At 38.9% G+C, this 27,005-nt stretch overlaps 1 protein-coding gene and 1 long non-coding RNA gene across 3 annotated transcripts in view; one reads left to right on the top strand and one right to left on the bottom strand.

The window, feature by feature from the left end:
• The window catches only part of dpp6a (dipeptidyl-peptidase 6a), a 413,973-nt gene extending 391,968 nt beyond the window's left edge, over positions 1-22,005 (bottom strand). For both annotated transcript variants that reach the window (XM_065294630.2, XM_065294632.2), the window contains exon 1: positions 21,791-22,005. Coding sequence is in view for 1 of the 2 variants with exons in the window: in XM_065294632.2 (XP_065150704.2) it covers positions 21,791-21,841 (51 nt within the window). In the remaining variant the exon portion in view is untranslated. The remainder of the gene's footprint in view (positions 1-21,790) is intronic.
• Positions 1-27,005, top strand: part of LOC135785514 (uncharacterized) — a 387,186-nt gene that overhangs the window by 58,341 nt on the left and 301,840 nt on the right. The window lies entirely within an intron of this gene.

Here is a 27,005-nt window from a genome sequence, read left to right as displayed (position 1 = left end):
TCAGCCATTAAGTTTTCAAACAACATACAGACAGACAGACACCCTGTCTGGAACACCACAAACACAGATAAGAGCGATACAAAAAATTTTAAATGTAATATTTAGAATGACCAGACATCCTGGTTTCACAAGATGTGATCCCAGTGTTCTGACAACCCTATAAAGATGTCAATATATTCAGGATTCAGCTGTTAAGCCCATTGGGTTTAATCATTCTGAATCTGGACACATTTGCTGTGAAGAAAACTCAGAAGTTTGCCTTTGCAATTACAAGCTGATTTGCAGACAAATTACAGCAGCTTGCCATGTACCTAACCTACATTAGAAATATAATGTAATTTTTCATGCTTGCCGGTGACAGCACCTAAGACATACAAAATAGAAGCCAATCGATACGTTTGATCGCAAATTCCTGTTTTAGTGGCAAATCAAATACACCAACACAGCAAAGAAAAAACACTGTTTCCATACCACTGATAAATCCCTAAATGTAAAACTGCATAGAGGTTTTAAGGTGTAATATATCTATTATGTCTAAAAAATTGTAATAACTCAACCTACACAGTTAAATGCTGTGGCATCTTAACACAGAGATTAAACTAACCAACTAAAATAAAACACAGCTTAGTCCAACTTTACAGAACTTACCACAATGCGACCTGATGGTAAAGCATTACATGTAAAGATTAGGTTAAGCCTATATGTACTGTATGTACAATGTTCTCACAATTAAGATTTACTGCATCATACAGCTAATGAAATACTGTACTAACATGTAACATCTCTATGTCTCTGTTTATCAGCATCAGTTTTAATGTTTAGTGTCTGCTGAGCGTAGACGTCTGTCACAACAATCCCGCACCACTAATGATGACCAATAATCAGCAAAATGCTAAATCAACTTTCCTGGATCCATTAGCAAACTTCTGAAGGACTTTATTTTATCAGACCTGTTTTCATTAGCACAAAGCAAAAGACAATGAAATGGCAAGTGAGAGAGGAAGGATAAATGCCATAAATCCCATGGTGCTCTGGCATCTCATCTGCTGTTAGAAAGACAAACAGCCATGTCTCTAATCAAGGTTGTAGGCATCCAAACCATTATTTGAATGCCAGCTGAAGGTTAATGAGGAAAATACCAGTGAAAGCTGTCAATGAATGTTTCTATTCTAGCAGCGGGACAGAGAGAATGGTTAGCATGCCACGGTGCCAGTAACAACATGTGATGAAGTCTGTAAGATTTTTATTCTATTCAAAATCATGATTGTAAACCATTGTAATGACATGAAGGTCAGTATTCGACATCTATCACCAGATGTCGGTGTAACATGGTACACAAGTACACTCTAAAAAATCCTGGGTTATTTCAGCCCACTGGCTTGTAATTTAACCCATGCTGGGTTGTTTCAACCCAAAATGCAGGGTTATTTTAACCGATTCATGGGTCAAACATAAACATGTTTTGGGTTAACTATAACCCAGTTTTGACCCAATGCTGGGTTGAAAATAACTTTAGAGCATAATATACATTGCATAATCAGATTCTTTTTTAACGCACTGTAAAGGCAGAAAAGTTCTTATGCAAAAACACTAATGTAATTATTCACCTTAGACACAATAATGTAGTCTAATGTGTGTGGAGTCTCTCTTCTGCAAATATCGCTCAATGCCCAGGTCTCTTCGGCACATTTAGTACTTTACTCTGCTGTGCTGTCACTCACCTACTGTCCCTCCTGACTCAGATCGAGTCTGATCTGGCAGCTTTAGCAGTGGACCACTGAAATTAAACACTATAAGCACCTCCAGGTTTATCATTCAGTGGGCATAGAACGGACTATGAAATGAAACACAATTATATTCAATGGTATGAGTAAGTGGTTGAGGGCAGCTTATGACAGCAGATTCCTAATGAGAATAGCTAGGGGAAATCATCATTAATGCTGCTCACAAAGGCAATTTCCTTCCTGAGATCATGACACAAACCCCTGCAGCTGCTCTCCGCCCCTCGACTTACTCTGCATTAAATGTATCACTTTAACAGACATGCAACGTGCAACCCAATATATATGTATTTTTAAAGGTGCTTTTGCTATTAAGTACCACAATTATGTTTCAATTTCTGAATGACTCTTCTTAACACCTTAATAGCTTTCTGCCTAATGAGCTTCATTTATAAAGTTCTCATTTAGTGCTTCTCCGCTGGTTTTGCTCTCTGACAAATATTGGAGTGGCACCTGTTCCAAAACTATTTGAGAGCGATTGGTGGATGATTTTAAAGTAGCACCACAGTGATTGCAGAGCAGACTGCTCCATAATAGGGTTTTAAATCTCTTACAAGGCTATTTAATCTATTAAAACGATCGATCTGTGATGGAATGTGGTGACACACGGATGCATGTATTTGTACTGCACATATCAGAGTGTTTACCAGTAATAGCTAAAGTTTCGCTCTCCGGTGCAATTGGCGTGCGTGCTCCACCTCAGAATCAAAGCAAACCATGCCCAAACTCACCTCTGCAAAGGTACGCTTGAGTGTACCAAACCCTGATACAGTACGGAGCAATCACACTCGTAAACAAACCGTACTTTGGGGGTCAAACGTACTCTGGTATGGTACGGTATGCAATAGTGTAAGTACACCCTAATATGAGTGCGCCCTTAAACAGTTATAGCTAACATTGCACTTTTTTGTCATACCATCCTGCTAACTATATGTTCAGGGGTGCACATAACTGGTGCGCAGGTGCGCATGGGCGATTAAAATAAAAAATGCGCACCAGTCACTGCTCTAAAAGGCGCTTTTGTGTACTGCTGGAATTTTAGGAATTTCACCGTGTATCATTGGTAAGATGATTATTACAAACGTGTTAACATCAATGTGTGTTAGCAGAGGTGCAACAGTCACTGGCCCGATTGGCCAATTTAAATATTTACGCACAACAAGACGCGAAACAGATCTCACGCGATCTCTTTACTCACATGTTGTTTGATAAGTTTTGTTTGCGCGCACCTCAAGTGCGAGCAAGATCCACATCTCAAGGTTTCAGACAGCTAGTAACTGACAGGCAGCGCGCAAATGCCAATTGAGTTTGTTTTCTTGCACTTGAGCAGACATTTTAAAACTAAATCATCTCAAAATGCCGTGATTACAGTAGTAAAAGTCGTTTACACATGAAATAAATACAGGCAGTTGAGGAAAGATGCGTGTTTGTGTAACAATGTATTGGATCCTTGCATTTAAAGTGACAGTACACCCATTTTTAGAGTATAAACCTGATGCTGTTTTTAATATTAATCGAACCACAGACAATGAAAATCATAATTTCCTTGTCTTGACTAAATAACTTTTGTAACTTTTAATAAGAATTAATCCAATATACACAGTAAAGACTATGCAGTATTATATGATTATTCTATTTAGTTTCTGTACTTTGCCTGAAAATTACAGACCAGCCTGAAAACATGAACAGCACTGTTTATTTCATTTGCATGTTTGTTCTATTGTATTTATTTGTGCTATTGCTCATAATCAGATATTTTTATTTCTGACCATTTACTTGTCTTTAACAATATCTGAATTATGATACATAATATAAACTCATACATTTATATGAGTTTGCAGACATTTATAAAGGTTACATGTGTCAAAACAATAACCAATATCATTGTCTTAAACCACGGTGATAAGGCGAATAGAGTAGTCAGTAGATTAAAGATGCTGACAGCATGTAGGATGTCAGCGCTATGAATAGTGTGAGCACCAAGCAACATCTCCAGGTGCTCCTTTGAGAACCAGGACAAAAAAGTTATGTGCATCCCTGTATATGCTTATGTAAGATACACACTATCATTAAATACTGGGCTGCATAAGGTATTCATTTTAGCAAGCCCTCAAGCCATCTAAATTAATTAAAATGTATAACCAAAAAAAACCTCATCTGATCTGTGTAACATAAAGGCACAGGGTGAGGTAAAAGGCATGATGAAATATTAATAGGGCTGGGTTTCGATTCAAATTTCAAGAATCGATGCGATTCCGATTCTCAAGATCTTGGATCGATTATCATTGTTCGATTCGATTCAATTCGATCCGATCCGATCTGATCCAATCTTCGAGATTTAGATAAGTGTTTTTGAAAAAAGCCCGAAATGGTGCCAGATAGGGGTGCATGGCATGACCAAAAATCTATTCCATGAGTCATTTTATCAGTATATTTCATGGTATACATGTTTTTCAGTTTTTTGGATTATAAAAATGTGCAGTTATTTGCCACTCACTATAGCTTTTAACTGCTCACCACAGTTTTAAAATATGGACAATTTAAAGTTAATAATGTTAAAGTGAAAATGCCCAGATGATAACAACAGATTAAGTCTTGATAGACAGAATCTTGTTTTTAATTGAGTTATTAATTTTAAAGACTACTGAAGCTATAGTATGCATTGTATTTTGTATTTATGCATACATTACATTAAAAATAGGCAGTATGTAAAATGAACAGGTATAAATTTATGCACAAACCTACAGACAGGATAAATACCTGTATATGAGAGACGGACCTCTTTATAGATATTATGACGGGTGCTATGATGTGATGAAGTCTGTTTTGACGCTCTTTACTTTCTATTACACGTTAACATTTTCGTCTCTTTCTCGTCTTTCTGAACAAAGATGTTTGTACTATAAGCAAATTAGGCGTCAAACTACAGCGCACGTGTCACTGATATAAACGCGAGTTTTGTAATTAGCTTGCTTAAAGTTCAGAAACCTTTACAACTATTAGCATTATTATGTGTAAGAAGAACTCTTTATTTGGCGACCCGTTGCGCGCGCCTCAAGAAACCTCTGCCCGTCAGAGACCGGCTGCATGAGCACAGAGGGAGGGAGGGAGAGAGAGAGAGTTTCACTGGAGACCCGCGGTGGATTCACTGCATGGCGCTTATTATAAAAATTACACAAATAACTCGTTCATTTGTTATGAGTGGATTATTTTACATGTAGATCGCAGCTTTGAGCGTTTCTAGAGTTTTCAAAACAACCGCTTGCTTAACGTTCCTGACGGCTATGTTCGTTTTTTTAATGTCCTTCCACCTCGCGCGCATGCGTAAATTCAATGACGCGGCAAGTTTAAGTTATTAATTATTAAATCGATTCTTTGAGTTACGGATCGATCTTTAGAGATTAACATGAAAATCGATTCAGAATCGGTGAATCGATTTTTTCAACACAGCCCTAAATATTAATCTATTGTAAACTCATTATTTTGCTAGCAGAATGGCTCACAGTTGTCTTGGGGAGCGGTGATGGATAGCTTTGGACCGAAGCACTAGTGGAACAGACAGAAATAGGTGACATGGGGGAAGCAAAGGTGCCACACGCACAGTCCCCCGCACACACACATATGTATATATATGAACAATACAGTATGTGTAGATGCATTAAGAAACATGCAGTATCTTGGTTAATATCTAATAACTCCGCTGTTTATCCGGTGTGATTAAATGAAAAGTTTATGGACATCTGCTCTTCTTCTACCCAACTACTTTCATGTGTCTCCAAACTGTCCTATTTGGGCCATTTTAGACCATTTTATTTCTGTTTATATATTTTTTTTATATTATGAAAGATATATAAAACAAAACTTCTACTAAAATAACTCGAAAAGCATAAAATCAACCTCTGAGTAATACAATTTACTCTGAAGATTGAAATAAATGGAGAGTTTCCTTAGGAATCTGAATGCTTAAAAAACATTAAACAACAACAACAACCACTTGTCATGAATAGGCTCTCTCCCAGCTAGACAGCTCCAAAAACTTCAAGCTTTTTATCTCAGTTTCTCTTCATATTCAAATTGATCCAAAGCTCGGAAAGTATGCAAATAGCAATGCACCCCCATGACTTGCAATTGCAGGTTACAGCACAATACCACTCAACTCGACCCCCGGTATAATGAAACCTGCATCCGTATTTGAATTGAATCTGGTATGAAAGGCCTGAAAAATATGAGGATATTTACATTTATGGCAAATGCTTTCCAATCTAGACAAAATCTGGTACTATAATAATTTCACTGAAAATCACTAGGAATATTTTAAACCCTGAAAACAAAAATACTTTTGTAAATTCCACTTCAAAGTTGCGTCTCTGTATGCATGTGCACTCTTCAACTGCAATACATGAGGCACAAAAACGAAATGTAAAAAAAAAATAGATAAAAAGGCACACAGGTGACACATGCCTTAAAAAATGATATACAACCCCACCAAATTACAGAGATGCCAATATGAAAGAGAATAATATTATCACAAACCTCGCCATTTGGTGAAATATGGTAAGTCATTTGGCTGGGAATACTTTACAAATTACAGACATGACCAATTCGTACAGGATTATGGTCACAGACAACCTCGTAATTGACTAGACAAATGACTAGAGGTCACCAGGTACTGTAATACTAATGTTGTGCAAATAGGGCTGAAGGCACTTTAAAAAAAAGACATGTTGCAAATGTTTGAGGATGTCCATTTAGAGCATGTTTACAAAACAACTTTCCTGTGTGAAAAATCCACTGTATTTTTTGGCAGTATATTTTAGAAGATTCATGAAAACTCAAGTAGATTTATATGGCGAAATGTTCACAGATGGACATGCAGCCAAATACTGAAAAATAAACTTTTACCATGCATGGTGAAGTACTGTGTAAGCTCACTACACAGGATTGAGTCATGTCCTAGTATGATCTGTGATAAACACAGAACAAGATAAACCAGGATTACATTAAAGGCAGGGTAACAGATTTGATCCTGAAACATTTTTAGTTATGCTGGTTAAAAGTCTCCTCACATTCTGATAGCAATCACTGTGTTAAGTTGTTTAAATGTATTTGTAAAAATTTATGTCATCTGTGAAAGGCGTAGGACCAAAAAATGTTCAACAAATCATAGATTTCGGTCCGAACGGACGTTTCCTTTTATGTCCCTCATACGCAAGCGTAATTTGAATTCCCACCGCGCAGCGAGTCCACGCAGATACCATACGTCATCGGCGCGTTCACGTGCGCTCTGTCTGTAAACAGCGAGAACAGCAAACTTTTCTGCTGAATTGACAACCTACACAGGAGCAACAAAACTAAATGCATCTTTTAAAACAACAACAGCAAAAACTGCCTGGATCAGCAAGAGCAAAAACCCAAATTAACATCGGTAACTTTACTGCTTTACCGCGAGATGCAAACAGCTACAGGAGGCAAAGGGTCTGAAAGGGTCGTTGCACTGTTTATTTTGGTAAGGTAGGTACGCGATATGTTTGTATTGAGATGGATTCAGATATTCTACTTTGATGAAACGTTGAGTTGCTTATGAAATTTGTGTTCGTTTTCCGGATTAGCATAACGATATAGTTACTACGTCTACACAACCAAACGTGTGCTTAAACTAATTCTGATGTAAACCAGTTGTTTGGTTATTTTAGAAGTGGTATTCGACTTTGTACTGCAAAGTTTTCTCACTGGTGAATGAGACATGAGACGTGACCGTCTGATCTGTGCGTGTTCATGTGTTTGGAAAGAGGCGTGACTTTGGATGGCGATTTGACTTGAGGGTGGGATCGGGATTTCATTGCTAGGCGGCTACCGTTAGCATTTTTCAAAATGTGTTACCCTACCTTTAACCCAGGATTTAAAGTGACACTAGGTTAACTCTTTCGCCGCCAGCGGTTTTTACAGAAGTTGCCAGCCAGCGCCAGCATTTTTAATGATTTTCACAAAAGTTTAATGCCTTCCAGAAAATGTTGTTCTTTAAATATATAAACATACAATATATCAAATGAAAGAACAGGCCCTCTGCTTTCAAACACACACACACAAAAACAGTTTCATCCTAAAGTAATTAGTTCTCTTCTTATCATTTCTCATATATGTATAGGTTTCTTCAAAGACACCAAATTTTGATAATAAAATTTTTGTGAAGGACTTTTGATAGAGATCAGATTCAGAGCAGATTTCAGATCCTCAAAAAATACACAGAGTTCTTACTCTTTCACGTAAGGTGTGCTTCCAGGTCGTATAAGTTGCATAAGAGGCCACCTGGTGGATAATAAGAGTATTGCGTATTGCCAGAAATACTTGTCAATGGCAGGAAAAGAGTTAATAGTTTCTTGTGTGAAAAAATATATGGTTACTCAGATAACACCGATTCCCTGAATTTACTTTGCAGCAAAGCCAGATACGCAATACTCATTCATGTTATCTCAGGGGGGCCATGTAAACCTGACAGTGGGAGCTCAGTGACAACGGAGCTCACCATACATGCAAGTACTAACAAGTAGTAGACATGACTGAATACAAGAGGGGCATGCAAAGGGACTCTCCATGCATAACAGCCATACACTGTTTAAGCCGACAGGACCTGTGTTTGCAGAGCAGGTATGTCCAGGCTATAAAACCTGACAATTGTGGACAGAGAAGAGCAACCGGCACACAGCATCTGGCTAAGATCAGGGAACCACAGCTGGTTCTGTCAGTGGGGGCCGAACAGTAGTACTGCCTAGGGTTGCCGCGGTGACGTAATTTTCCCACCGGTTAATCAGCGCGTCACAAACCCGGTTATCCCGGTGTCACCGGGTGGGAGGGGCTTATAAATGCGCATGCAGACGTGCACATTTTACTTTCACTTTTGAATTACGCAGCTGTTTAAATGCAGTGCTTGCGTACGCTGCGTTAAACCGCATATGAATTTGCGTCCAATGAGAGTACAACAGCTGGTAATTAAGTGCATGAGTCAATGTGCGCAGGTAATTCTCAAAGAACACGCCAGTCCCAAGCAGAGCAACCGGCTACTTCTCCATAAAGCGCTGCTTGAATGATGTGTTTATTATTTTTCTTGATGAAAAACACAACAAAAAAACGATCTCGCATTAAACGATATACATTATATATGTATATTATAACAAAAACGAGTAAGCATGCGGCTTCTGCCATCGTCTGATCGGTCAGCTCGCCTCGCAAACTCTGACAGAAATAAATGAAATCTGACACCTGCTGCTCTGTGACGTGATGCGCGTTCAGCTCTGCTGAATTCAGGCACCAGACACATTCAGTTGTTAGTGTGTTTCCTCTCTCTAACGAAACTAAATTATTTAATTACACAAAAATATCAAAACGACGATGAAAGACGGTGTCGCGGTGGGCAAGTGATATAACCGGTGAGAGGCTGAAGCACCGGTAATCAACGTTTCACCGACTATCGCGGCAAGCCTAGTACTGCCCCACATATTTAAATTAATCCTGAATCCCAAATACTCCAGATACTGGAGACCAGCCAGTCATTTAAATAATCCAGAATGCGAATATCCTTCTGTCTCAGAAGGGCAAGTGCTGCATCCACACATTTGGTAAATGTATGTGGGGCTAAAGACAACCTGAAGTGCAGGACCATGTATTGATATACTATCCCTTCAAATGCAAATTTCAAGAGCAGTCTGTGTCGGGAGGCTATCGGGATATTACAATATGCATATTTCAGATCTACTGATCATCGTTTCATGAGAGAGCTGTTCAAAACTCGTAAATCTAAGATGTGTCTGAAAGAGGAAGTAGCGGCTATAAAACCCTGACTTACTTTGGGCCATGGTAACTACTGTAGGGATGGGTACAGAAACCCGGTATTAAACTGGCCCTGGTGCTAAATTATGAAAGACCGTAGTATCAGTAAGATCTGACGCTATCGGTTCTGCTTACGGCACTGGAGAAAAAAAGAAAAATAAATGTACTATGTACTTGCTTAATAATGTTTTCGTGCACATTTTATCTAACCAAACATTTCTAATTTGCGTTAATATTAAGACAATTGTCTGTGAGATCTCTCGCCCGCGGAGGCTGTCTATCACACACACACACACACACAACAACAACAACGAGTGCGGCACACGCACACACATAACCCTGCCTAATACAAACAGTGACGATTGCGGATAGAGCAAAACCGTTCAAAAGTGTGGTTAAACTTTTCTAGAGTTGATGTAGACAAGGCTCGTTGTCATACGATTTTTGCATGTAAGGGTGGAAACACAAGGAATCTGTCAAAGCATCTTTAAAAAGTGCAATACGTGCAGACAAAACATTTTAAAGTTTTTGACTGGCTAGCTAGCTCCTCTCTGGTGGTTGCCCCATCTATGTCAGGTATGTATGCTAAAATTATGTTAAATCAACGTTGTTCACTTCATTTAAAATAAATGTACAATCTCCCTTATTGGTTTGCTTACCTCACATTGAAATTCTGTTGATTTCTTTTAGGAGAATTTACGTTATGCATTCAACATATTTATATATTAATATATTTTCTACTTGTTTTTAAAATCCCAAATAAAGAAAAATCCATATGTAAATATTTATTTACATTTACATTTTGTCATTTAGCAGACACTTTTGTCCAAAGCGACTTACAAGTGAGGTAAACAATAGAAGCAATTATGGCAACACAAGAACAGCAATACATAAGTGCACTGGAAATAGTCTCATCAAGTCCAACACAATATACATAGCCAAGGGTATGTTAGTTATTTTTTTGTTGTTGTTTTTTATATAGATAAAGATGAAGGTAAATAGAGAAAGAGATAAAGAGAAGGGTAACTAAAGAAAGATAATAAATCTGTAATTAGGAAGTGAGGTAATGGCGGAAGAGATGGGTTTTTAGCCGAGTCTTAAAGACAGCTACAGTGTCAGCAGATCGTGTCACAACCGGCAGATCATTCCACAGTTGTGGAACAGTTCCTGAGAAGGTACGCGTTAGTGTTTTTCCCTTTTTGAGATGGTACCACAAGCCGTCGCTCGGTGGCAGAGCGCAGTGATCGAGAGGGTACATAAGGCTCTAAAAGCAAGCGAAGGTAAGGGGGTGCTGACCCAGTGGTGGTTTTAAAGGCCAGGAGCAGAGCCTTAAATTTGATGCGAGCTGCTATAGGAAGCCAGTGTAACTTGACAAAGAGAGGAGTGACGTGCGCCCTCTTTGGCTCATTGAAGACCACTCTTGCCGCTGCATTCTGAATCATCTGTAGGGATTTGGTCGTACCCGAAATGACCTATCTGAGAGGTACGACGTGAACCATAGAAGCGCTGTGTCAGTGACACCCATAGACATGAGAGTCGACAGGAGGATGCGGTGATTGACCGTGTCAAAGGCAGTAAGATCAGCACAGATGATTTGGAGGCTGTCCTTGCCTGCCTTAGGGCCTCAATGACTGAGAGCAGCGCGGTCTCATGGGTATGTGCACATTTATTTGGCTAAATGCACAGCACTTCTAGTTAGTTTACAAAATAGCCTACATATAAATTAGAGTATTTTTTCTGCAGCCTTCACGCTGGTGAATTAACAAATATATGTATAATATTTAGAAATTATATTACAAAAATTAATTTGTAATGATGAAATGCAGACACATAATTAACTTAGTCATGTGAACATAGGTTCATGATCAAATGTTAACATTGGCCAATGGACACATTTTGCAACCTCTTCATTATATACATATTATTTTTTAAAGCTGCAGCTACTATTAACCAACCAACTCCTTCTTATACCACTGCAGCCTACCTACATGCCCCAACCATGTTGCTTTGTACTAGGGCTGTCACTTTTGTGAAAAAAATCATTTTCGATTTTTTAAATATAAGTGTTCATTGAATCGATTGTAAAATCGATTTTCCATGTCTAAAAAAGACGTTTCCAACGCCAAATAACAGACAAATGTAAAGAGAGCGCCTGAAACGCACAAGTCAGCAATATTTCTTATTCATTGTCATTAAGTTTAGTGCAGAATAAAAAACAGCAACAGTAGTGCAACATTCTCTAAAAAAATATGCAGAGTGGACTGCTGCCATAAATGAAAAACATTACTGCGGGCTTCAACCGGCTGCTTTTATGATTTAGGCAATTCAAAAATTATTTTAAATAATGATTCGATCCATTTCAAACAACTGTTCAAAAATGAAACTTTAAATAGACTTACTTGAAGTTGAGAACATGCTGTGTATTTTTTTATTAAACGTAACCGACACTTAGGCGGCACTAGGCAGGCATAATGAAATGCGCAAAAAGAATAGGGCCATTACAAATTATTGGTCAGGAAAACAAGTCGATCAACATTTTAGGGGTCAAGAGCAGAGCGCTTTTCATTCACTATATGTCCATCTGTTGAGAAGACGCACTCCGACCGCACTGATGTCCCAGGGAAACTCGGGTACTTCGTTGCCAGCTGCGTATTTCGTTTGCTGTCAGCTCGCAAGGGTGGCTCCTTGTCATAACTCCTTCATCTCCTGTAACGTCACAATTTCGACGCTCTCTCGTGTTGCACAGGTTTATTGACGTTGTCCTCCATTTTCTTTGCAAAACACTAGATGCAGCGATTGAAAGCGTGAAACTATAGGTGCGTAAAATTGCTGGGTATTTTCTGTCTAGCTTTCGCACACCTACTGCACTTTCGGAATTATTTATTTTCTTTTTCTGCTTGTTTGTGAGTTTTGTTACATCTATATTTTTAACTGTTTAATTCTTTTAAAATTAATAGTGTACATATTTGGTTAAAATCGATTGCCTATTTTCGTTTTCGAAACTTTTTTTGGTTGGTCCGATCGATTGTGCAATCGATTTTCGAACGAAAAGTGACAGCCCTACTTTGTACCACTGTTTGTTCTTTTACAGAAAAATATAGTTTATTTCTTTTGATTTACATTCATTTGTTTTTTTGTATAATAGTTATTTGTTCAAACATTGCTGTTTATTTCACTATAAATAATTGTTTTATTAATTTTAAATAAAAAATAAAGCAATGTTATTTCTGTTCTCAATCTGTTCTTTAAAATAACACAAAGTACCGTTAAGAATACTGTTAAAGTACCAGACCATTAAACAGTATCGGTAAGAGTAGTAATACCGTTAAAACCTTAACGATACCCATACCTAATGTTAACTTTCTCCATTAGGCCATTCTCTAGCAGGGATGCACTTTTATTTAAGGATATGGATGTTATCATCAGAGCAAGGCCATCCGTCGCTGGGCTCTTCCGTTGGTGGGGCAGCCTCTTCATCAGGGAGGGAAGTGGAAAAAGGCGTGGAAGCACGGTAGGCAGGACCACTTATTGAGGCGATCAGGGAGTGCCTGAAATGGCGGGCTCAAACACTATTGATCTGTGATTTCCACAGACATGAACCGATTGTACTTTTTCATATTTTCTAGGTTGATAGAAGCACTGAAGACCCAAGTATTACACTTAAACATGAAAAGAGTCAAATTTTCATGTTATGTCCCCTTTAAACAGTTTTTCACCATTTCTGAGTTCATGAATTTTTAGGCGGGTCTAACACGGTGGCTCAATGACACACTTGAGCCACTGAGCATGGCCCTAACACAATTGTGAGCATGTTGTAACACTATTTGAAAGTTGAGAGAGATGGCAGCTTTCCCTCGAATTGTTTTATCACCAGCAGTGGACAAGCTCAACATTTTCTCTGGTGTCACAATCCCAGAACCTATATCTGACCAGAGGTGGAAGTAACGAATTACAACTACTCACGTTACTGTAATTAAGTAGTTTTTTCGTGTACTTGTACTTTTATGAGTAAATTTTTTAATCTGTAATTTTCCTTGTACTTAAGTACAAATTAAGGTAAGTAATGTACTTCGCTACTTTGAAAATAACATTCGTTACTAAGTACTTGTAGAATTTGAATTAAATTAATATTCAAATCTTTGACAGCATTTGGATATCCAATAGAAATAATTGATCGTGGGCGGGCCAATAAAAACCCATGTAAAAAGCCCGGTTTCTGGAGAGCTATTCAATCGATCCTCGCGCGTCCTTCACTGTGACGTTGTAGTGTTTTTAATGTCAAAGAACTTTGGCGTTATGGACGCTGAATTAATTAAAAATTCCGAAGAAATACCGGATGATGAGTGCCTATGGCCGCACCTGGGAATTGTTCACAAACAGAGGAAGGAAAGGAGACAGCGTGTAAATGTATCTGCAGTGATTTCGGCTTACAATACTTCAGCGTCTAATCTCAAAAAGCACATTATGGTAAGAAGACTTATAACCATATTTATGTGATCGTTTTCGTTTTTAATGTTGGGTAGACCTCACGATAATGTGACTGAAAACATCACTTGAAACATGACCTAGGTGACAAGCACATAGACCGTAAAAAAAGATTTATCATTGTAAAATGGCGCTCAAAGTTAAATTTCATGTCATTGTCAACATTGTATTATTCATATTGAATCAGTGTTTTAAAGGAGCATTTCGCCCGTAGAAACATTAATCTTTATTGAAAGTGTGTCATATTTGTAGTTGAAATGTAACATACATTTCGAATTTGGTGCCTGTTTGACTGAGAAAAGGGGTGTTTGTAGTCTCACTCCCTCAACAAAGATATTGGACTTCCTTCTTTCAATGATGCAAACTGATGATTTTTACATCATTGAAAGAAGGAAGTGCAACACTGAAATCTGTATTTCTCCTCTCTCAGCACCAACTGAGAAAATGATGCATGACCATTCAAACACATGACTGGGGTTCTAACTATACAAAGCTTAATGCAAATGGGTGAAGTGTCCCTTTAAGCTTATAATAATAAACAGTCTAATAAGGACTCTTTTATCAAATTCGTCTGTTGCCGCGTCCCACAGCAGTGTAACTGCACTGACAGCCTGTCTAAATTACACATATGTCAGTGCTAAATGCTGATAACTTTTGAAATATTAGTAGGGTACTTTTCAAAGCTTTATTGTCCAATAATATTTTTTAACTCTTTTCCCCGCCATTGGCGAGTTATCTTTTCAATTAAGAAAAAAACATTTGCATAAAAAACGTGTTTCTGAAGATTTATGTTATTGTGCAATACCGCGATTGTCCACTAGAAAGCGGACTTACCCAATTTATGGATAAACTGAAGCCAAAACGTTATTTACTAATTTTATGCTTGATATTCGTTCTGAATCTGATCTCTAACTAAATTCCTTCACAAAAATGCAATTGTTTCAGCTTTTTGCTAAAAAAAATGTGTATTTGTAAAGAAAAATACCAATATTTAAGAGTTTATAAGCAGGGAAAAAATAGGATGAAACGGGTTTTCACTTTTTTTATTGTTTGTTTGAAAGTAGAGGGTCCGTTCTTTCAGTTGATATATTTGTATGTTTATATATTTTTAGAAGAACATTTTCCGGGAAGGCATTTTGTAAAACTTTTGTGAAAATCATAAAAAATGCTGGCGGGCAACTTTTCGAAAAATGGCTGGCGGGGAATGAGTTAATGTAAAAAAAAATCTGTTTTTAAATAAAATAACCCAACAAGCTTATTTATGTTGCATCATAATTCATTAATAATAATAACATTAGACCATTTTTATAACTTGATAAAAATTGTATGAAGAAACAATATGAAATAATATAGCTGCTGTTAAAAAAATCATTTAACATTCTTTAAACAGACAAAATTCCTGTACTATGTGTTTGTTCGTATAAAACACAAATCGCCTGTTTTTAGTCCATTCATATTTCTGATTTCATTCAATGGATTTAATGTTTATTCAATAAATATCACCGGCTAAAAAGTAATTTGTACTTGAGTAGTTTTTAAGAGGGGTACTTTGTACTTTTACTTAAGTACATTTTTAACACCAGTACTTTTACTTGTAATTGAGTGTTATTTTAGCAACTACTTGTACTTGTACTTGAGTACAAATTTTCAGTACTCTTTCCACCTCTGTATCTGACTTTAATAAATGGAGTAAAATCCACACTGAATGACAGATTACACAATTCTGGTCATGAATTCTAGTCATCCTAGACAAACTGTAAATGTGGTACCACGTGATCTGCAATGATAAGTGTTTAGCATTAAAGGTGAATGGTAAAAAGCTTTGTAATGAGTTGCAAGATGACAACATCTGAATTTCTGACAAAATATTACTTTTATGATCTAGTTTAAAGTGTAAGAAATTATGAAAATCTCTCTATGACTGTAAACAACTGTGTTCATGCACAAAAGTTTGATGGTGCTGAAAATAACTTGATGTGTAAGCGAGGTTGTATCTATTTAAATTGCATGCAGTATTGCATTGAGAAAAACATTATAGATGATGGATTCCAGCAGATCTAATGAAACGCTGTGGAAATCCAGCTCTGGATTTGAGAAACGACGGCCCACTTAAAGGTCACTATAAATCATGGACCTCTTTCCCCACTTGTGCTCCGCACTCGTCTGGCGAGCCAACCCCAATCAAATAAACCACTGCTCAGAGCCCGGGTGCACGCAAGCCTGCATTTAACAGCGTGAAAACAGCTCTTTATCTGGTCTTGTAGACAGACAATCTTGTCTATTCTTTTCATTAGCTTTACGTATGGCTGCAACTGATGTAAACATAACAATCCAGCACCAGTCATCAACTTCAGGTACCACAATGAAACTGAAACAGATTTCTTTCCTTTTTCTTTCTTCTGAGATTCAGCTGTTGCACTATATGTGATTGTAGGCATTCTGAGTGAAAGATCATTCTATATAATCATGTCAATATGTTGCACAAATAGTAACCATGGTGCCCCTAAGTGGCCACTGCAACATTCCAATCACAGATATTAAAGCAAAGTGCGGGACAATTACCAATTTGTGCTTTATGGACAAAATAACCGTTGGCAAACAGCCAATCAGTGACAGTGGAGAAACAACCACTATGTGTAAAAAGTGATCCATGTAGTTTTTCTTAAAGCATATCTGTCTATCTGCGTTGGAAATATAAAGACAACTGGAAGCACGCCATTGATTATTCCCTCCACAAATCATAAACACTGTCAATGTGACACTTTAAAAAGACTGATCTGCTTGCTTGAATACCAGCCAAACTAACATTGCATAATAAGTATGCATGTGTGGGTGTGTAATCAATATTACTCAACAAATATTGCATGGAAAAATCATACCTGTTTGCAACACAATCTTTGTAAATACAGTAAATGATTTTTCATTTCATGAATTATTTGTTAAACTTTACTCTCTGGAGTAAACAGGCCATTAGCAGAAGAACTGAATCCTCACCCACAGATGCAATTAAAAAGGGCCAACTGATGTTTACAAGCATTAGTTATACTTCCATTCCTCGCTTAATGTGCAAATATTCATTGAACAATCACTCTTTAGTTTCTAAATAGCCTGCATTATACACAACAGTTTATTTATCTCAAATAACTGACATGCACTATGAAAGTGTTGATCAAACATCTGCTTGTCAATCACTGAAAAAACATATCGTCATCTTGTTCTGTTAGAGCTGATCAACTCTTTCTTTAAGAAACATTTTAGCTCAGACTTTGGTTTAAAACAGTGAAAGGTTGAGAAATGTAGGCATCTGTGCTCTACTCATAAGGATAACAAAAATAGACAGGTTGTCAGACATGGCTCAAACTGACGTTTTTTTTTCCTTACCGGTAGGGCGGTCACGATTATGAAATTTGGCTGACGGTTAATTGCCTTATAAATTGTGACGGTTATGACTATTAATTGCCTGTTTGGGGACTTTGACGATTAATTATCTGTTTTTTGCTTTGACATTTAATTCTTTTTTTTTTTTTCATGAAATTCACACATTGTTGTGATTTAGGTTTACCTGGCAGTAAATATTTATACATTTCAGAGAACTCTCAAACACCTCGCTCTTTGGGTCTTCTGGTCATCTGAGAAAAGAGCAAACTCTGCCCCATGCAGAGGATCTCTTTTCTCGGTATGGAACTGGACTAGGTCGATTTAATAGCACGTTTAACATATGCGCATGGAAATGTGGACTGCATATCTTGCAATCGTCCGTTTCTGCAATCAGTTACGGAGAAATGATGTATTAATTCACACAAACAACAATGCATTTATCAATACCCAAGGTGGTTTACGATCTCGTCATCCATCGCATCTCGCCCGTCAACTCTTTTGGAGTCAGAAGAATCTGAGGTCTCTTTGTGCCATTCACATCCCAGGCTCTCTCAACACAGCGGCAGATGCGCTCTCGAGCTGTGGCAAATCCATCCCCTGTCTGTACAGCTAATTTGGAAACATTTCGGCAAAGTCAGCACGACCTGGTCATAATGCTGCGTACACCAACCGCGGTAGAGGCTTGAACCGCGAGTGATTTTAATGTTAAGTCAATGTGAACACGCGTTTCCGCCTCAAAGGCGCGAATTGAGCGTTGTGCACGGTACGCGTGGTGCACATGAATTTTTTTTTGTGTGCATTTTGCGGTTCACGCAAATTTGCGGCTGACGCCCGAGTTGAAAAATTTGAACTTTGCCGGAATTTCGCGCCGTGTAGGGGGAAAAAAAACACGTGGGTCGATAAACAATCAGGAGCCTGCTTGCGGCACCCCAATCCGAATATATGGGAAACACTGATATCGTTTACATTTTTATATTTCAAAATATATGTATGCATTATGTATAAGACCTATATTCATCAATCAACACTGGCCGCCACAAACAGATTTTTCATGATTCCCATTAACATTTTAATTTTACTATTTAGAACGGCTTAATTCATTGCAGCGAGTGCTCAGCGCGCCTCCATCCTCCCTATCTATTTGTGTGCAGCGCCTTAACAGTGCGCGCCTCCCCTCTCTTTGCTACGCGCCTGCGCCTCTCTCACATAACAGTGAAAATTATTTAACTCCGTGTTCCTCCGTGTTCTTTCTCTTTTTCGCTTAAACGTCAACAGTCACGGATGTTACGGCTGATCAAGTTCATCATGAGAGTAACTTAACAAAAGGTTATCAGTAGTGTTTCCCACACATACCCGTTCTGAAGTGAGTCTGTGTCCGAGCTCTCTCCCTACCGCGGCATGCCCATGCACATGTTCTGTAGTAACAGCAACCGTGTATTCTCTCATATTTCTGAATTTGCAACAAATTGTTTGCGCTATACGCGATATACAATAAAACTACCACTCGTATTTCAAATAAAAAAGCGCTCATAACACAACAACACTGATGAGAAGAGCAACAACAGTACAGCCTCAATGTAAACGTATGATGATTTTTTCAGACAATGTCGCGTTTTTAGCAGCAGTTAAAGAAAGAGCTGATTGGATTCAACAAAGAGTTACTGAGTCGTGGGTCGTTACTAGGTCCTGTTTAGTCACTATTTTATAGACAACAGAAGAGAAACTATGTAAAAATAGCATTCAGTTGTGTTAAAATGCAATATAATGTGACGAATCAAAGAGTAAAACACGACGCAATGACGTCAAATATAGACCAGTTCAAATGATGTAAACAACACTGGTCCAGAAACACTTCCTGTTACAGTTTGTGACAGTTATTTTTTTATTTCACATATATTATTATCTTTAAGATGTTTGTTTAACTTCAGTTAATTCAGGTTTATATGTTCTGTTGGTTTATTTTATCCCAACGTTTATCTAGTGTTAAAAAACGGAAACAGGAAGTGCTTCTGGACCAGTGTTGTTTACATCTTTTGAAATGGTCTATATGCTAATCAGCGTGTGACGTCATCACCGCCACAGTATCTCAAAATCCTGTGGGAAACACTGTGATATGCAGATATGCAGTTCCTAACAAATGTGTTCATAGGTGCCAAATTCTTTCTCCCCACCGGTGGGTGCTCGTCACAGCGTCAAGCAATGCTTAGGTTACTTAGCAACGAAAGACACTCTGAAGCGCCCATGCGCTTTGAAGAGGAGGAAAGCGGCACGGTCAAGTTTTCCGCGTGGTTTTAGACGAGACATGTGAAGTAAATCCAAAGCAACTGTGTGTATGTACTTGGCCAATTCGGTGGGTGGTCGAGTGAGCCCCTGTGGTGCGGCCTAGGTTTTTTTCCATAATGGCATTTTTTCCTTACATGACTTTTACTTTTATACTTTAAGTAGTTTTGAAACCTGTACTTTTACAAAGCTTGAGTTGATACTTCAACTTCTACAGAAGTATTTTTAAACCCTAGTATCTATACCTGAGTAATGAATATAAATGCTTTTGACACCACTGGTCAACAGTGACCTGCACGGCTGCATATCAAATGTAAAACTATACACCTTAATTTCTATTACATACAACACATTTCTGACATCACATAACCATTTCTAATGCAGGATGAGCTGGATGATTTAAGTTATTTTTTGTTTTCTGCAATAAATGAATGGCTCGGTTTTAAACACTTTCAGAGTGCATGTCCGTAAATCTTTTTTATTTAAAGGAGCGCAATCACCTTTGCAACTCCCAAAGGAATTAAACATATGTTTTTCTGCAGTCTTCTGTATTAGATCAGACTGAGTTTTAGATAAATGAAGCATGAATGACCGTGGGGTTAGAGTCTGGATCTCAGTCTCTCTGGGTCACTGAGCCCAGAGCTGTAATAATGCAATATTCCACTGTGCTTATAGTGTGATCAAATTTTAATGAACCTTCTCTCACCTCAACCCAGGACAGTAAAGGTTGCCTCTGCCTTTAATGCAGGTTAAAAAAAAATCAAACAAACAGTGATTATTGCTTTGGTTGGATTAAACTAAATCTATAAAATGTAAAGGCTACACCACCACTGTCACCAGCATAGTATATCTTCACAGAGGTTGCAGGATCATATACTGCTAAAAGAGAAAAACTAAAACATTTATATTCTATAAATCTACAATTATCAGCTAAGTTCATAAAGCTGAACATACCAGTAACGCAATGTCATGAGTTACCTGAAAACCCATACTGATTACTTAAAAATGGCCTTTAAGATGCCTTGGACAGAAGTGTTTTTGATGTCCTGCACAATGGCAACACCATATATTCTTTAACATGTACTAACGGTCCTTGTAGCACATTGGCATATCATTTAAATACAGTGGTATATGAGTACTATGTTAATCAGCATCGTCATTCTACATATTACAAATGATAAAGTATCTTTGTATAGGTGACAATGTGTTAATATGGTACAAGCGTAAATTTTCTTCCTTTTCGCATGAGAACAAAACTCAGACCTCACTTTCAAAGTCTATACATAGATTAGTTAATAGTTCCAACTTACTGCGCAGCTCGCGAGCCTTCTGCGGTTTCCCAAGCTTTGATTTGTAGCTCACATGGCAGTAAACGGTGATATAATCATGCAGTCATGCTTTTTCTGTCTTTTTTGCTCAGGGCACTAGCTTTGTTAGAAAACCATATCGATATATCAAGACGCATGTCGATAAGCGTGTTCAATTGCATACAGTGCTGCATAGACCGGTTGGAATATGACATCAAAGTACCGTGAAATCAGACTGCTTGTTATGCTTTCGAATTGCTCTCGCGGCCAAGTGATGTCACACGCCAAACGGTATGCGCAGCGCCGCATGAAATTAGAGTAAGGGCGCCCCCACGTGGTTCGGGTGGGAGGGTCACTGCATACGCACATTATAACAATGTTTAGCATTAAGTCAATTTTGTTTTTGTCATTAAGGGAAATCATTTTGTATCAGTTACACATTTGACTGGTAAACGAAAAAGAATGATACCCCTTATGTATAATTGCATTGCATATTGTATATTTAGGGATGACAGATTAATAAGCAGACATGCCATTTATGACTGGATGTAACTTTTGATACTTTGCGGAAAAAAGTGACTCTCCTATTGACTGTGTCCTATCAGTGCCCCTCGTGAAAAAAGACCACTGGCAAACTGTCACAAATCAATCACTATGACTAGTCATAGTCTATTCTAAACTGTTTGTCAGTCACTTTATGCCACGCACTCAAACGCAATTTAATGTTTGGCTTACCATTACGTTTCCCTGCATTTTGGCCGTTTCGATTAAATTCTTTTCCTTCATGTCGTCTTCTCGTTGTTTTTGATGTGTTTCGGCGTCTGGTCCGGTTCAGCAGTCGTCTTTACTCAGCACCCTGTTGAGCGCTCACACACTGAACTGCGTTTATCCTGTGCTGTTTCACAGACGTTCAGTGTCGCGCGCATTAGCTATAAAACAGCCTCGGTTGTGCCTCGGGACGCTTCTGTGTATGAGGCGCGGATGTGGACAAAAGTGTATGAGGCGCCGATGTGGACAAAAGTGAAGCGAACTTTGCAAGAATGAGGTCCAGGGTGGCGTGTTAAAAATAACAAATGCGTTTTCCCTGATGAAAAGTGCACTAAAATACAATTTATTTAAGCACACTTAGTAAATGTAATATTTTTAAGCACTGATTTTGTAGTTAATATACCAAAACATAGTCTTTAATACTTCTCCCCTCACGAAAATTAATCATGGTTTTACTACAGTTAAAAAACATGATTAGTATGGTGGCACCCAGGGGCGGATCTACCGGGGTGGCACGGGGTGGCAGTTGCCACCCTAAATAAAAGCATTGCCACCCCATATGCCACCCCAGCGCGGGTATCCTAATATATATATAATTTATACCCGAGTAGGCTCTTTTAATCAGAAAGGCAATGTAGTTTTTCTCTGCGTGTGTTTGGGGGTGGGATACACATATCTGACGATGATTGGTGTGTGTGTCTTAGACGGGGTGGGACAACCACATAGCTGATGGTGATTGGCTTAATTTCCATCGTTAGCCAACCAGAGGCAGCAGAGTTCATACACAAGCATGCAGTCAGTCCGAGCAGAAAGTCTTTTACAGTGTAAAAAAAGTCCGCGCAGATTTGCCAACTTGGTGACTTGGTCGCTAGATTAAGAAACTTTTTAGACCCCTTTAGCGACTTTACTAAAAAAGCGACTAGGACAAATCTAGCGATCTTTTCTGGCGTGGTTGGAGACGTTTGGAAACTGCGGTGAAAGGATGCATCGCCCCATCCAAGGCACTCACATGCAGCCCGGTTCTCGCGCTGCAGTCCATTCGTGATCCGAGTCGCACAAACCCGCAACAACAGAGCGATGGCGAATACAACGAGCTCAAAACAAAGGTAGCGGACGCAAGCACAAAGTATAAAAAGCACAAACGTTACTTTTCCATCGTTGAGGTGAAAGGCAAGAATGATTATGAACGTGCAACTTATGCCCATGAAGAAAGAGTCTCTTCACGTGACGTCTTTAGAAAGTAATTCTGATCTAATAAAGCACCTCACATCATCACATGCTGCCAAAACAAATTCTCTTTAGTGTCTTAAAGTGATTAAGTTGAGCATCACATCAGCAAATCAGAGTACTAAATACGGTCATATTTGTAGATAAATGTTGCATCAGGATAAAAATACAAAAATTAAACTGATGTTAAATATTGCACGAGGTAGTTGCTTGGTAGTTAACTGAACTGAACTGCAGGTTTGTGTAAGCAGTAAATATATTTTAAGCAGTTCTTTCTAGAGTCAGCCCGTCATGTCTTGTTAGCTACTGCAGCAATCAAAATATTCCATATGTGCATATGAAATCGCTCGTTATGATATAGTCTGATGTTTTTATTTGTCTTCGTTAAGGAGACAAAACTATTCAGTGTTGTGTATGTTTAGAAAGCTTGAAAGACAACTTAATGCGGCATTTTCCAGGATATTATGAAAAGAAAGGCTGATATCCATTCTTTTTACTAAAATTAATAGAAAAATCAAATACTATGGGAGTGGAAGGTACAAATAAAACAGAAAAATATGTTGTGGAAGGGAAAGGAATAGATGAAGTAATGAAGGAAAGAAACATATGGATGGCAAAGAGCTAAAAAGAAGTGAAAAGACAGAAATCCATCATGAAGTGAGTGAAAGGATTAAAGAAGAGGGTTATGAGAGAAAGAGATGTTTGCCTTTCAAATATGTTTTACATTAATATAAACTAGGCAATCCTATTTTATTTATATAACAGTCTTTATACCATTATGTTCAACCAGTCAGTGTTTTTAGATATTGATAAGCTGTATGTATTAACTTAGTATTAAGACAAAGGGTGCTACAGAGATGCTAAAGGTAGCTGCTTGGGTACTTACTTATAGGAACATTTGTTGTTGCGTTTATTAATGTTTATAAAAATTTGAGGTCCAGTGTTCACCGAATATAGTATATACAGTATATAATTTCTTGAATCCACGACAACCATGCAAGGACGCTTACTTCATTGCCACCCCTTGTAGTTCTCATGCCACCCCCTTGCCACCCCATAAATAATTTTCTAGATCCGCCCCTGGTGGCACCCAGGAGCAACCTTCCGATCTCTCTGATGAAGCCAATACGGAATTGATTTAAACTGCAATTCATCGACTGGCCGCTGGAGGCAGGCTCCAAAAGAGAGTAAATTCCCATAGACCTCCATGTTAAAATGGCCAACTGTACAGTAGAAAATAATGTTTACAACAGTGGCGGCTGGTGCTAAAAAAAATTGGGGGGGGGGGGAATACAAACTTGAAATTAAACTTTTACTGTGGCAATGCAGGTCCGTAGCCGTTTATCAGGTGATAAATATCATTACTACTTAGCTAAAATGCTGAAAATGTTACTGTTGAAGGCAACTAAATAATGAAATAAATTTACTATGAATGTGTAAATCTGAATAATGTGGGTTTATTATCAGTAATGAACTAATCATGGTAATCATTCACACACACACACACACACACACACACACAACACACACATACACACACACGCACGCACGCATGCACACACACACACACACACCAGTGTTTGCGTTAGATTATTTAATTAGAAAATCCCGACAGTCAATTTTCCGTCATTTCATGTTTTAATGATAAGAATTATTTTCCTTCACCTGTTCATTTCATGAACTTACAAGACGAGCATTCAAGTTCAAATGTGTTTATTTATTTGTGAAGAGAACACTTAGGTTACTCAAGTAACCCTGGTTCCCTGAAATAACGGGAACGAGCATTGCGTCAGTTGCTGACGCTATGGGGGAAACTCTTGTTTACTCCGCGATTGAAGCCTATTGGTTAACGTCTGTAGAAAATACAGACCAATGACGTTTGAGCCCGCGCAGGGCGTGGCAAACGTCCTTATATAAGTCCGGGATTAAGCGTCAAGAGCTCATTATTATTCAACTGAAGCGCGCAGCCGAATAACACTCGTTATGTAGACGTTTGTAGCACGGCCAGCTACGCAATGCTCGTTCCAGTTATTTCAGGGAACCGGGGTTACGTGAGTAACCTAAGCGTTCCCTTTCAATACGGTTCACTTCGCATTGCGTCAGTTGCTGACTCTATGGGGGAACATTATCCCATCCCGCCGTGCATACACAACGGACTGAGGTGCCCTTACCGGAGAGACACTGAATGTGGCCCTATACCCAGCGTATACATAGCTCTAGCGAGCGTCAGTGTAAGCACCATATATGAGACAGTAATACGCATACAGTGAAGTTTCTAAACGCACCATGATGCATATATAACAGAGCACGAGACGGGGGGTTCCCTGAGTGTGCCGCGAGCTGTGCATAATTTATTAATAGATAGCCATGACGGTGAGCTCGCAGCGCACCGTGAAGGAATACAGAAACGCAGTCGCGTGAACATTAAGCCGATAAGACCTGTGCTTGTAAGGCAGGGACATCCAGGCTATAAAATCTGACAAACGTAGACGGCGAGGACCAGCCGGCCGCATTACAAATGTCAAAGATAGAAATCCCCGTAGACCAAGCCCATGATGAAGCCATACCTCACGTGGTGTGGGCTTTTAAACCAACTGGACTATGTTCATTCAGGGAGGCGTAAGCCAAAGCGATGGCTTCGGTGATCCATTTAGATAGCCTCTGTTTAGTGAGCGGCATACCTAAAGAGTGGTGCGCAAAGCTTATGAACAGCTGATCTGACTTGCGGTATGAGGCAGAGCGGTCCGTGTATATTCTTAACGCTCTTACGGGGCAGAGCGTGTTTGGGGTTTGTTTGTGTTGCAAGAAGTGAAACCACCTGAACTCTAAATGGCTTGGTCAAGACTTTAGGAATGTATCCCGCTTTTGGTCTAAGGATCACTTTGCTATCGTTAGGACCGAATTTCAGACACGACGGGTCAATTGAAAACGCGTGTAGATCGCCCACTCGTTTAACCGATGCCAACGCCAAGAGGAGAGCGGTTTTAAACGAGAGAGCGCAGGTCAGCCTGCTCGAGGGGCTCGAAAGGGGGACCGAGCAGCGCTTTCAGAACCGTGGACAAATCCCAAGACGGGACCGTGTTAGGTCGCGGTGGGTTTAGTCAGCGAGCGCCTCTGAGGAATTTAATGATAAGATCATGTTTTCCATGGTGTGACCGGCGATAAGGGCGTGATTCGTTGTTATCACCGCCACATACTTTCAGCGTCGAGGGCGCGCGACCGCTGTCCAACATTTCCTGTAGAAAGGAGAGAATATACTCCACTTTACAGGTGTTTGGGTTTAAGTTTTCGTCGTGCACAAGTATAGACCACTTTTGAGCGTAAAGGCGCCTGGTAGATGGGGCCCTAGCTTTCGTTAGAGTATTTAACACACGTCCTGAAAGGCGTGACGGTTGCCGTTCAGAGTCCAAACGTGTAGATTCCATAGCTCCGGCTGTGGATGCCATATCCCCCCTCCCGCCTGAGAGAGGAGGTCTTTTCTCGCAGCGGTACTGGCCATGGTGCTGATGTTTTCAGCTGCCATAGGTCGGGGAGCCACGGTTGATTGTGCCAAAACAGGGTGATCAGAATTATCACGCATTTCGTCTCTCTTATCCTCTGAAGGACCTGTGGTAACAATTGAGAGACTGAGACTGTTCATCACTTTACATTTAACATCACATAAGATTAATGAATGAAGCAGATTAATGAATTATTTTTTCTCGCAGTGACAGCTGAGGCGATAAAACACACAAACTTTGTGCTGAACAGGCAAAATTGAACAAATTAAATCACAAAATACTATTGCGATTGAAATAGCAACAAGCGTGTAAAAATCCGAATTTAATTAAACACTGTGTGTGTATCTGAAACCATCTTGTGTAATAAACGCATGAAAACAGATAAATGCACTCTTGTCATTAGATTTTGTGTTTTTACCTCAGATAGACAATGCAGTTTTACTTTTGTTCTGGAG

This window comes from Paramisgurnus dabryanus, chromosome 22 (genome assembly GCF_030506205.2).
Source record: "Paramisgurnus dabryanus chromosome 22, PD_genome_1.1, whole genome shotgun sequence".
Lineage (NCBI taxonomy): Eukaryota > Metazoa > Chordata > Actinopteri > Cypriniformes > Cobitidae > Paramisgurnus > Paramisgurnus dabryanus.
The sequence above is the reverse complement of the archived record's forward strand: the minus strand, read 5'-3'. Positions and strand labels throughout refer to the sequence as shown.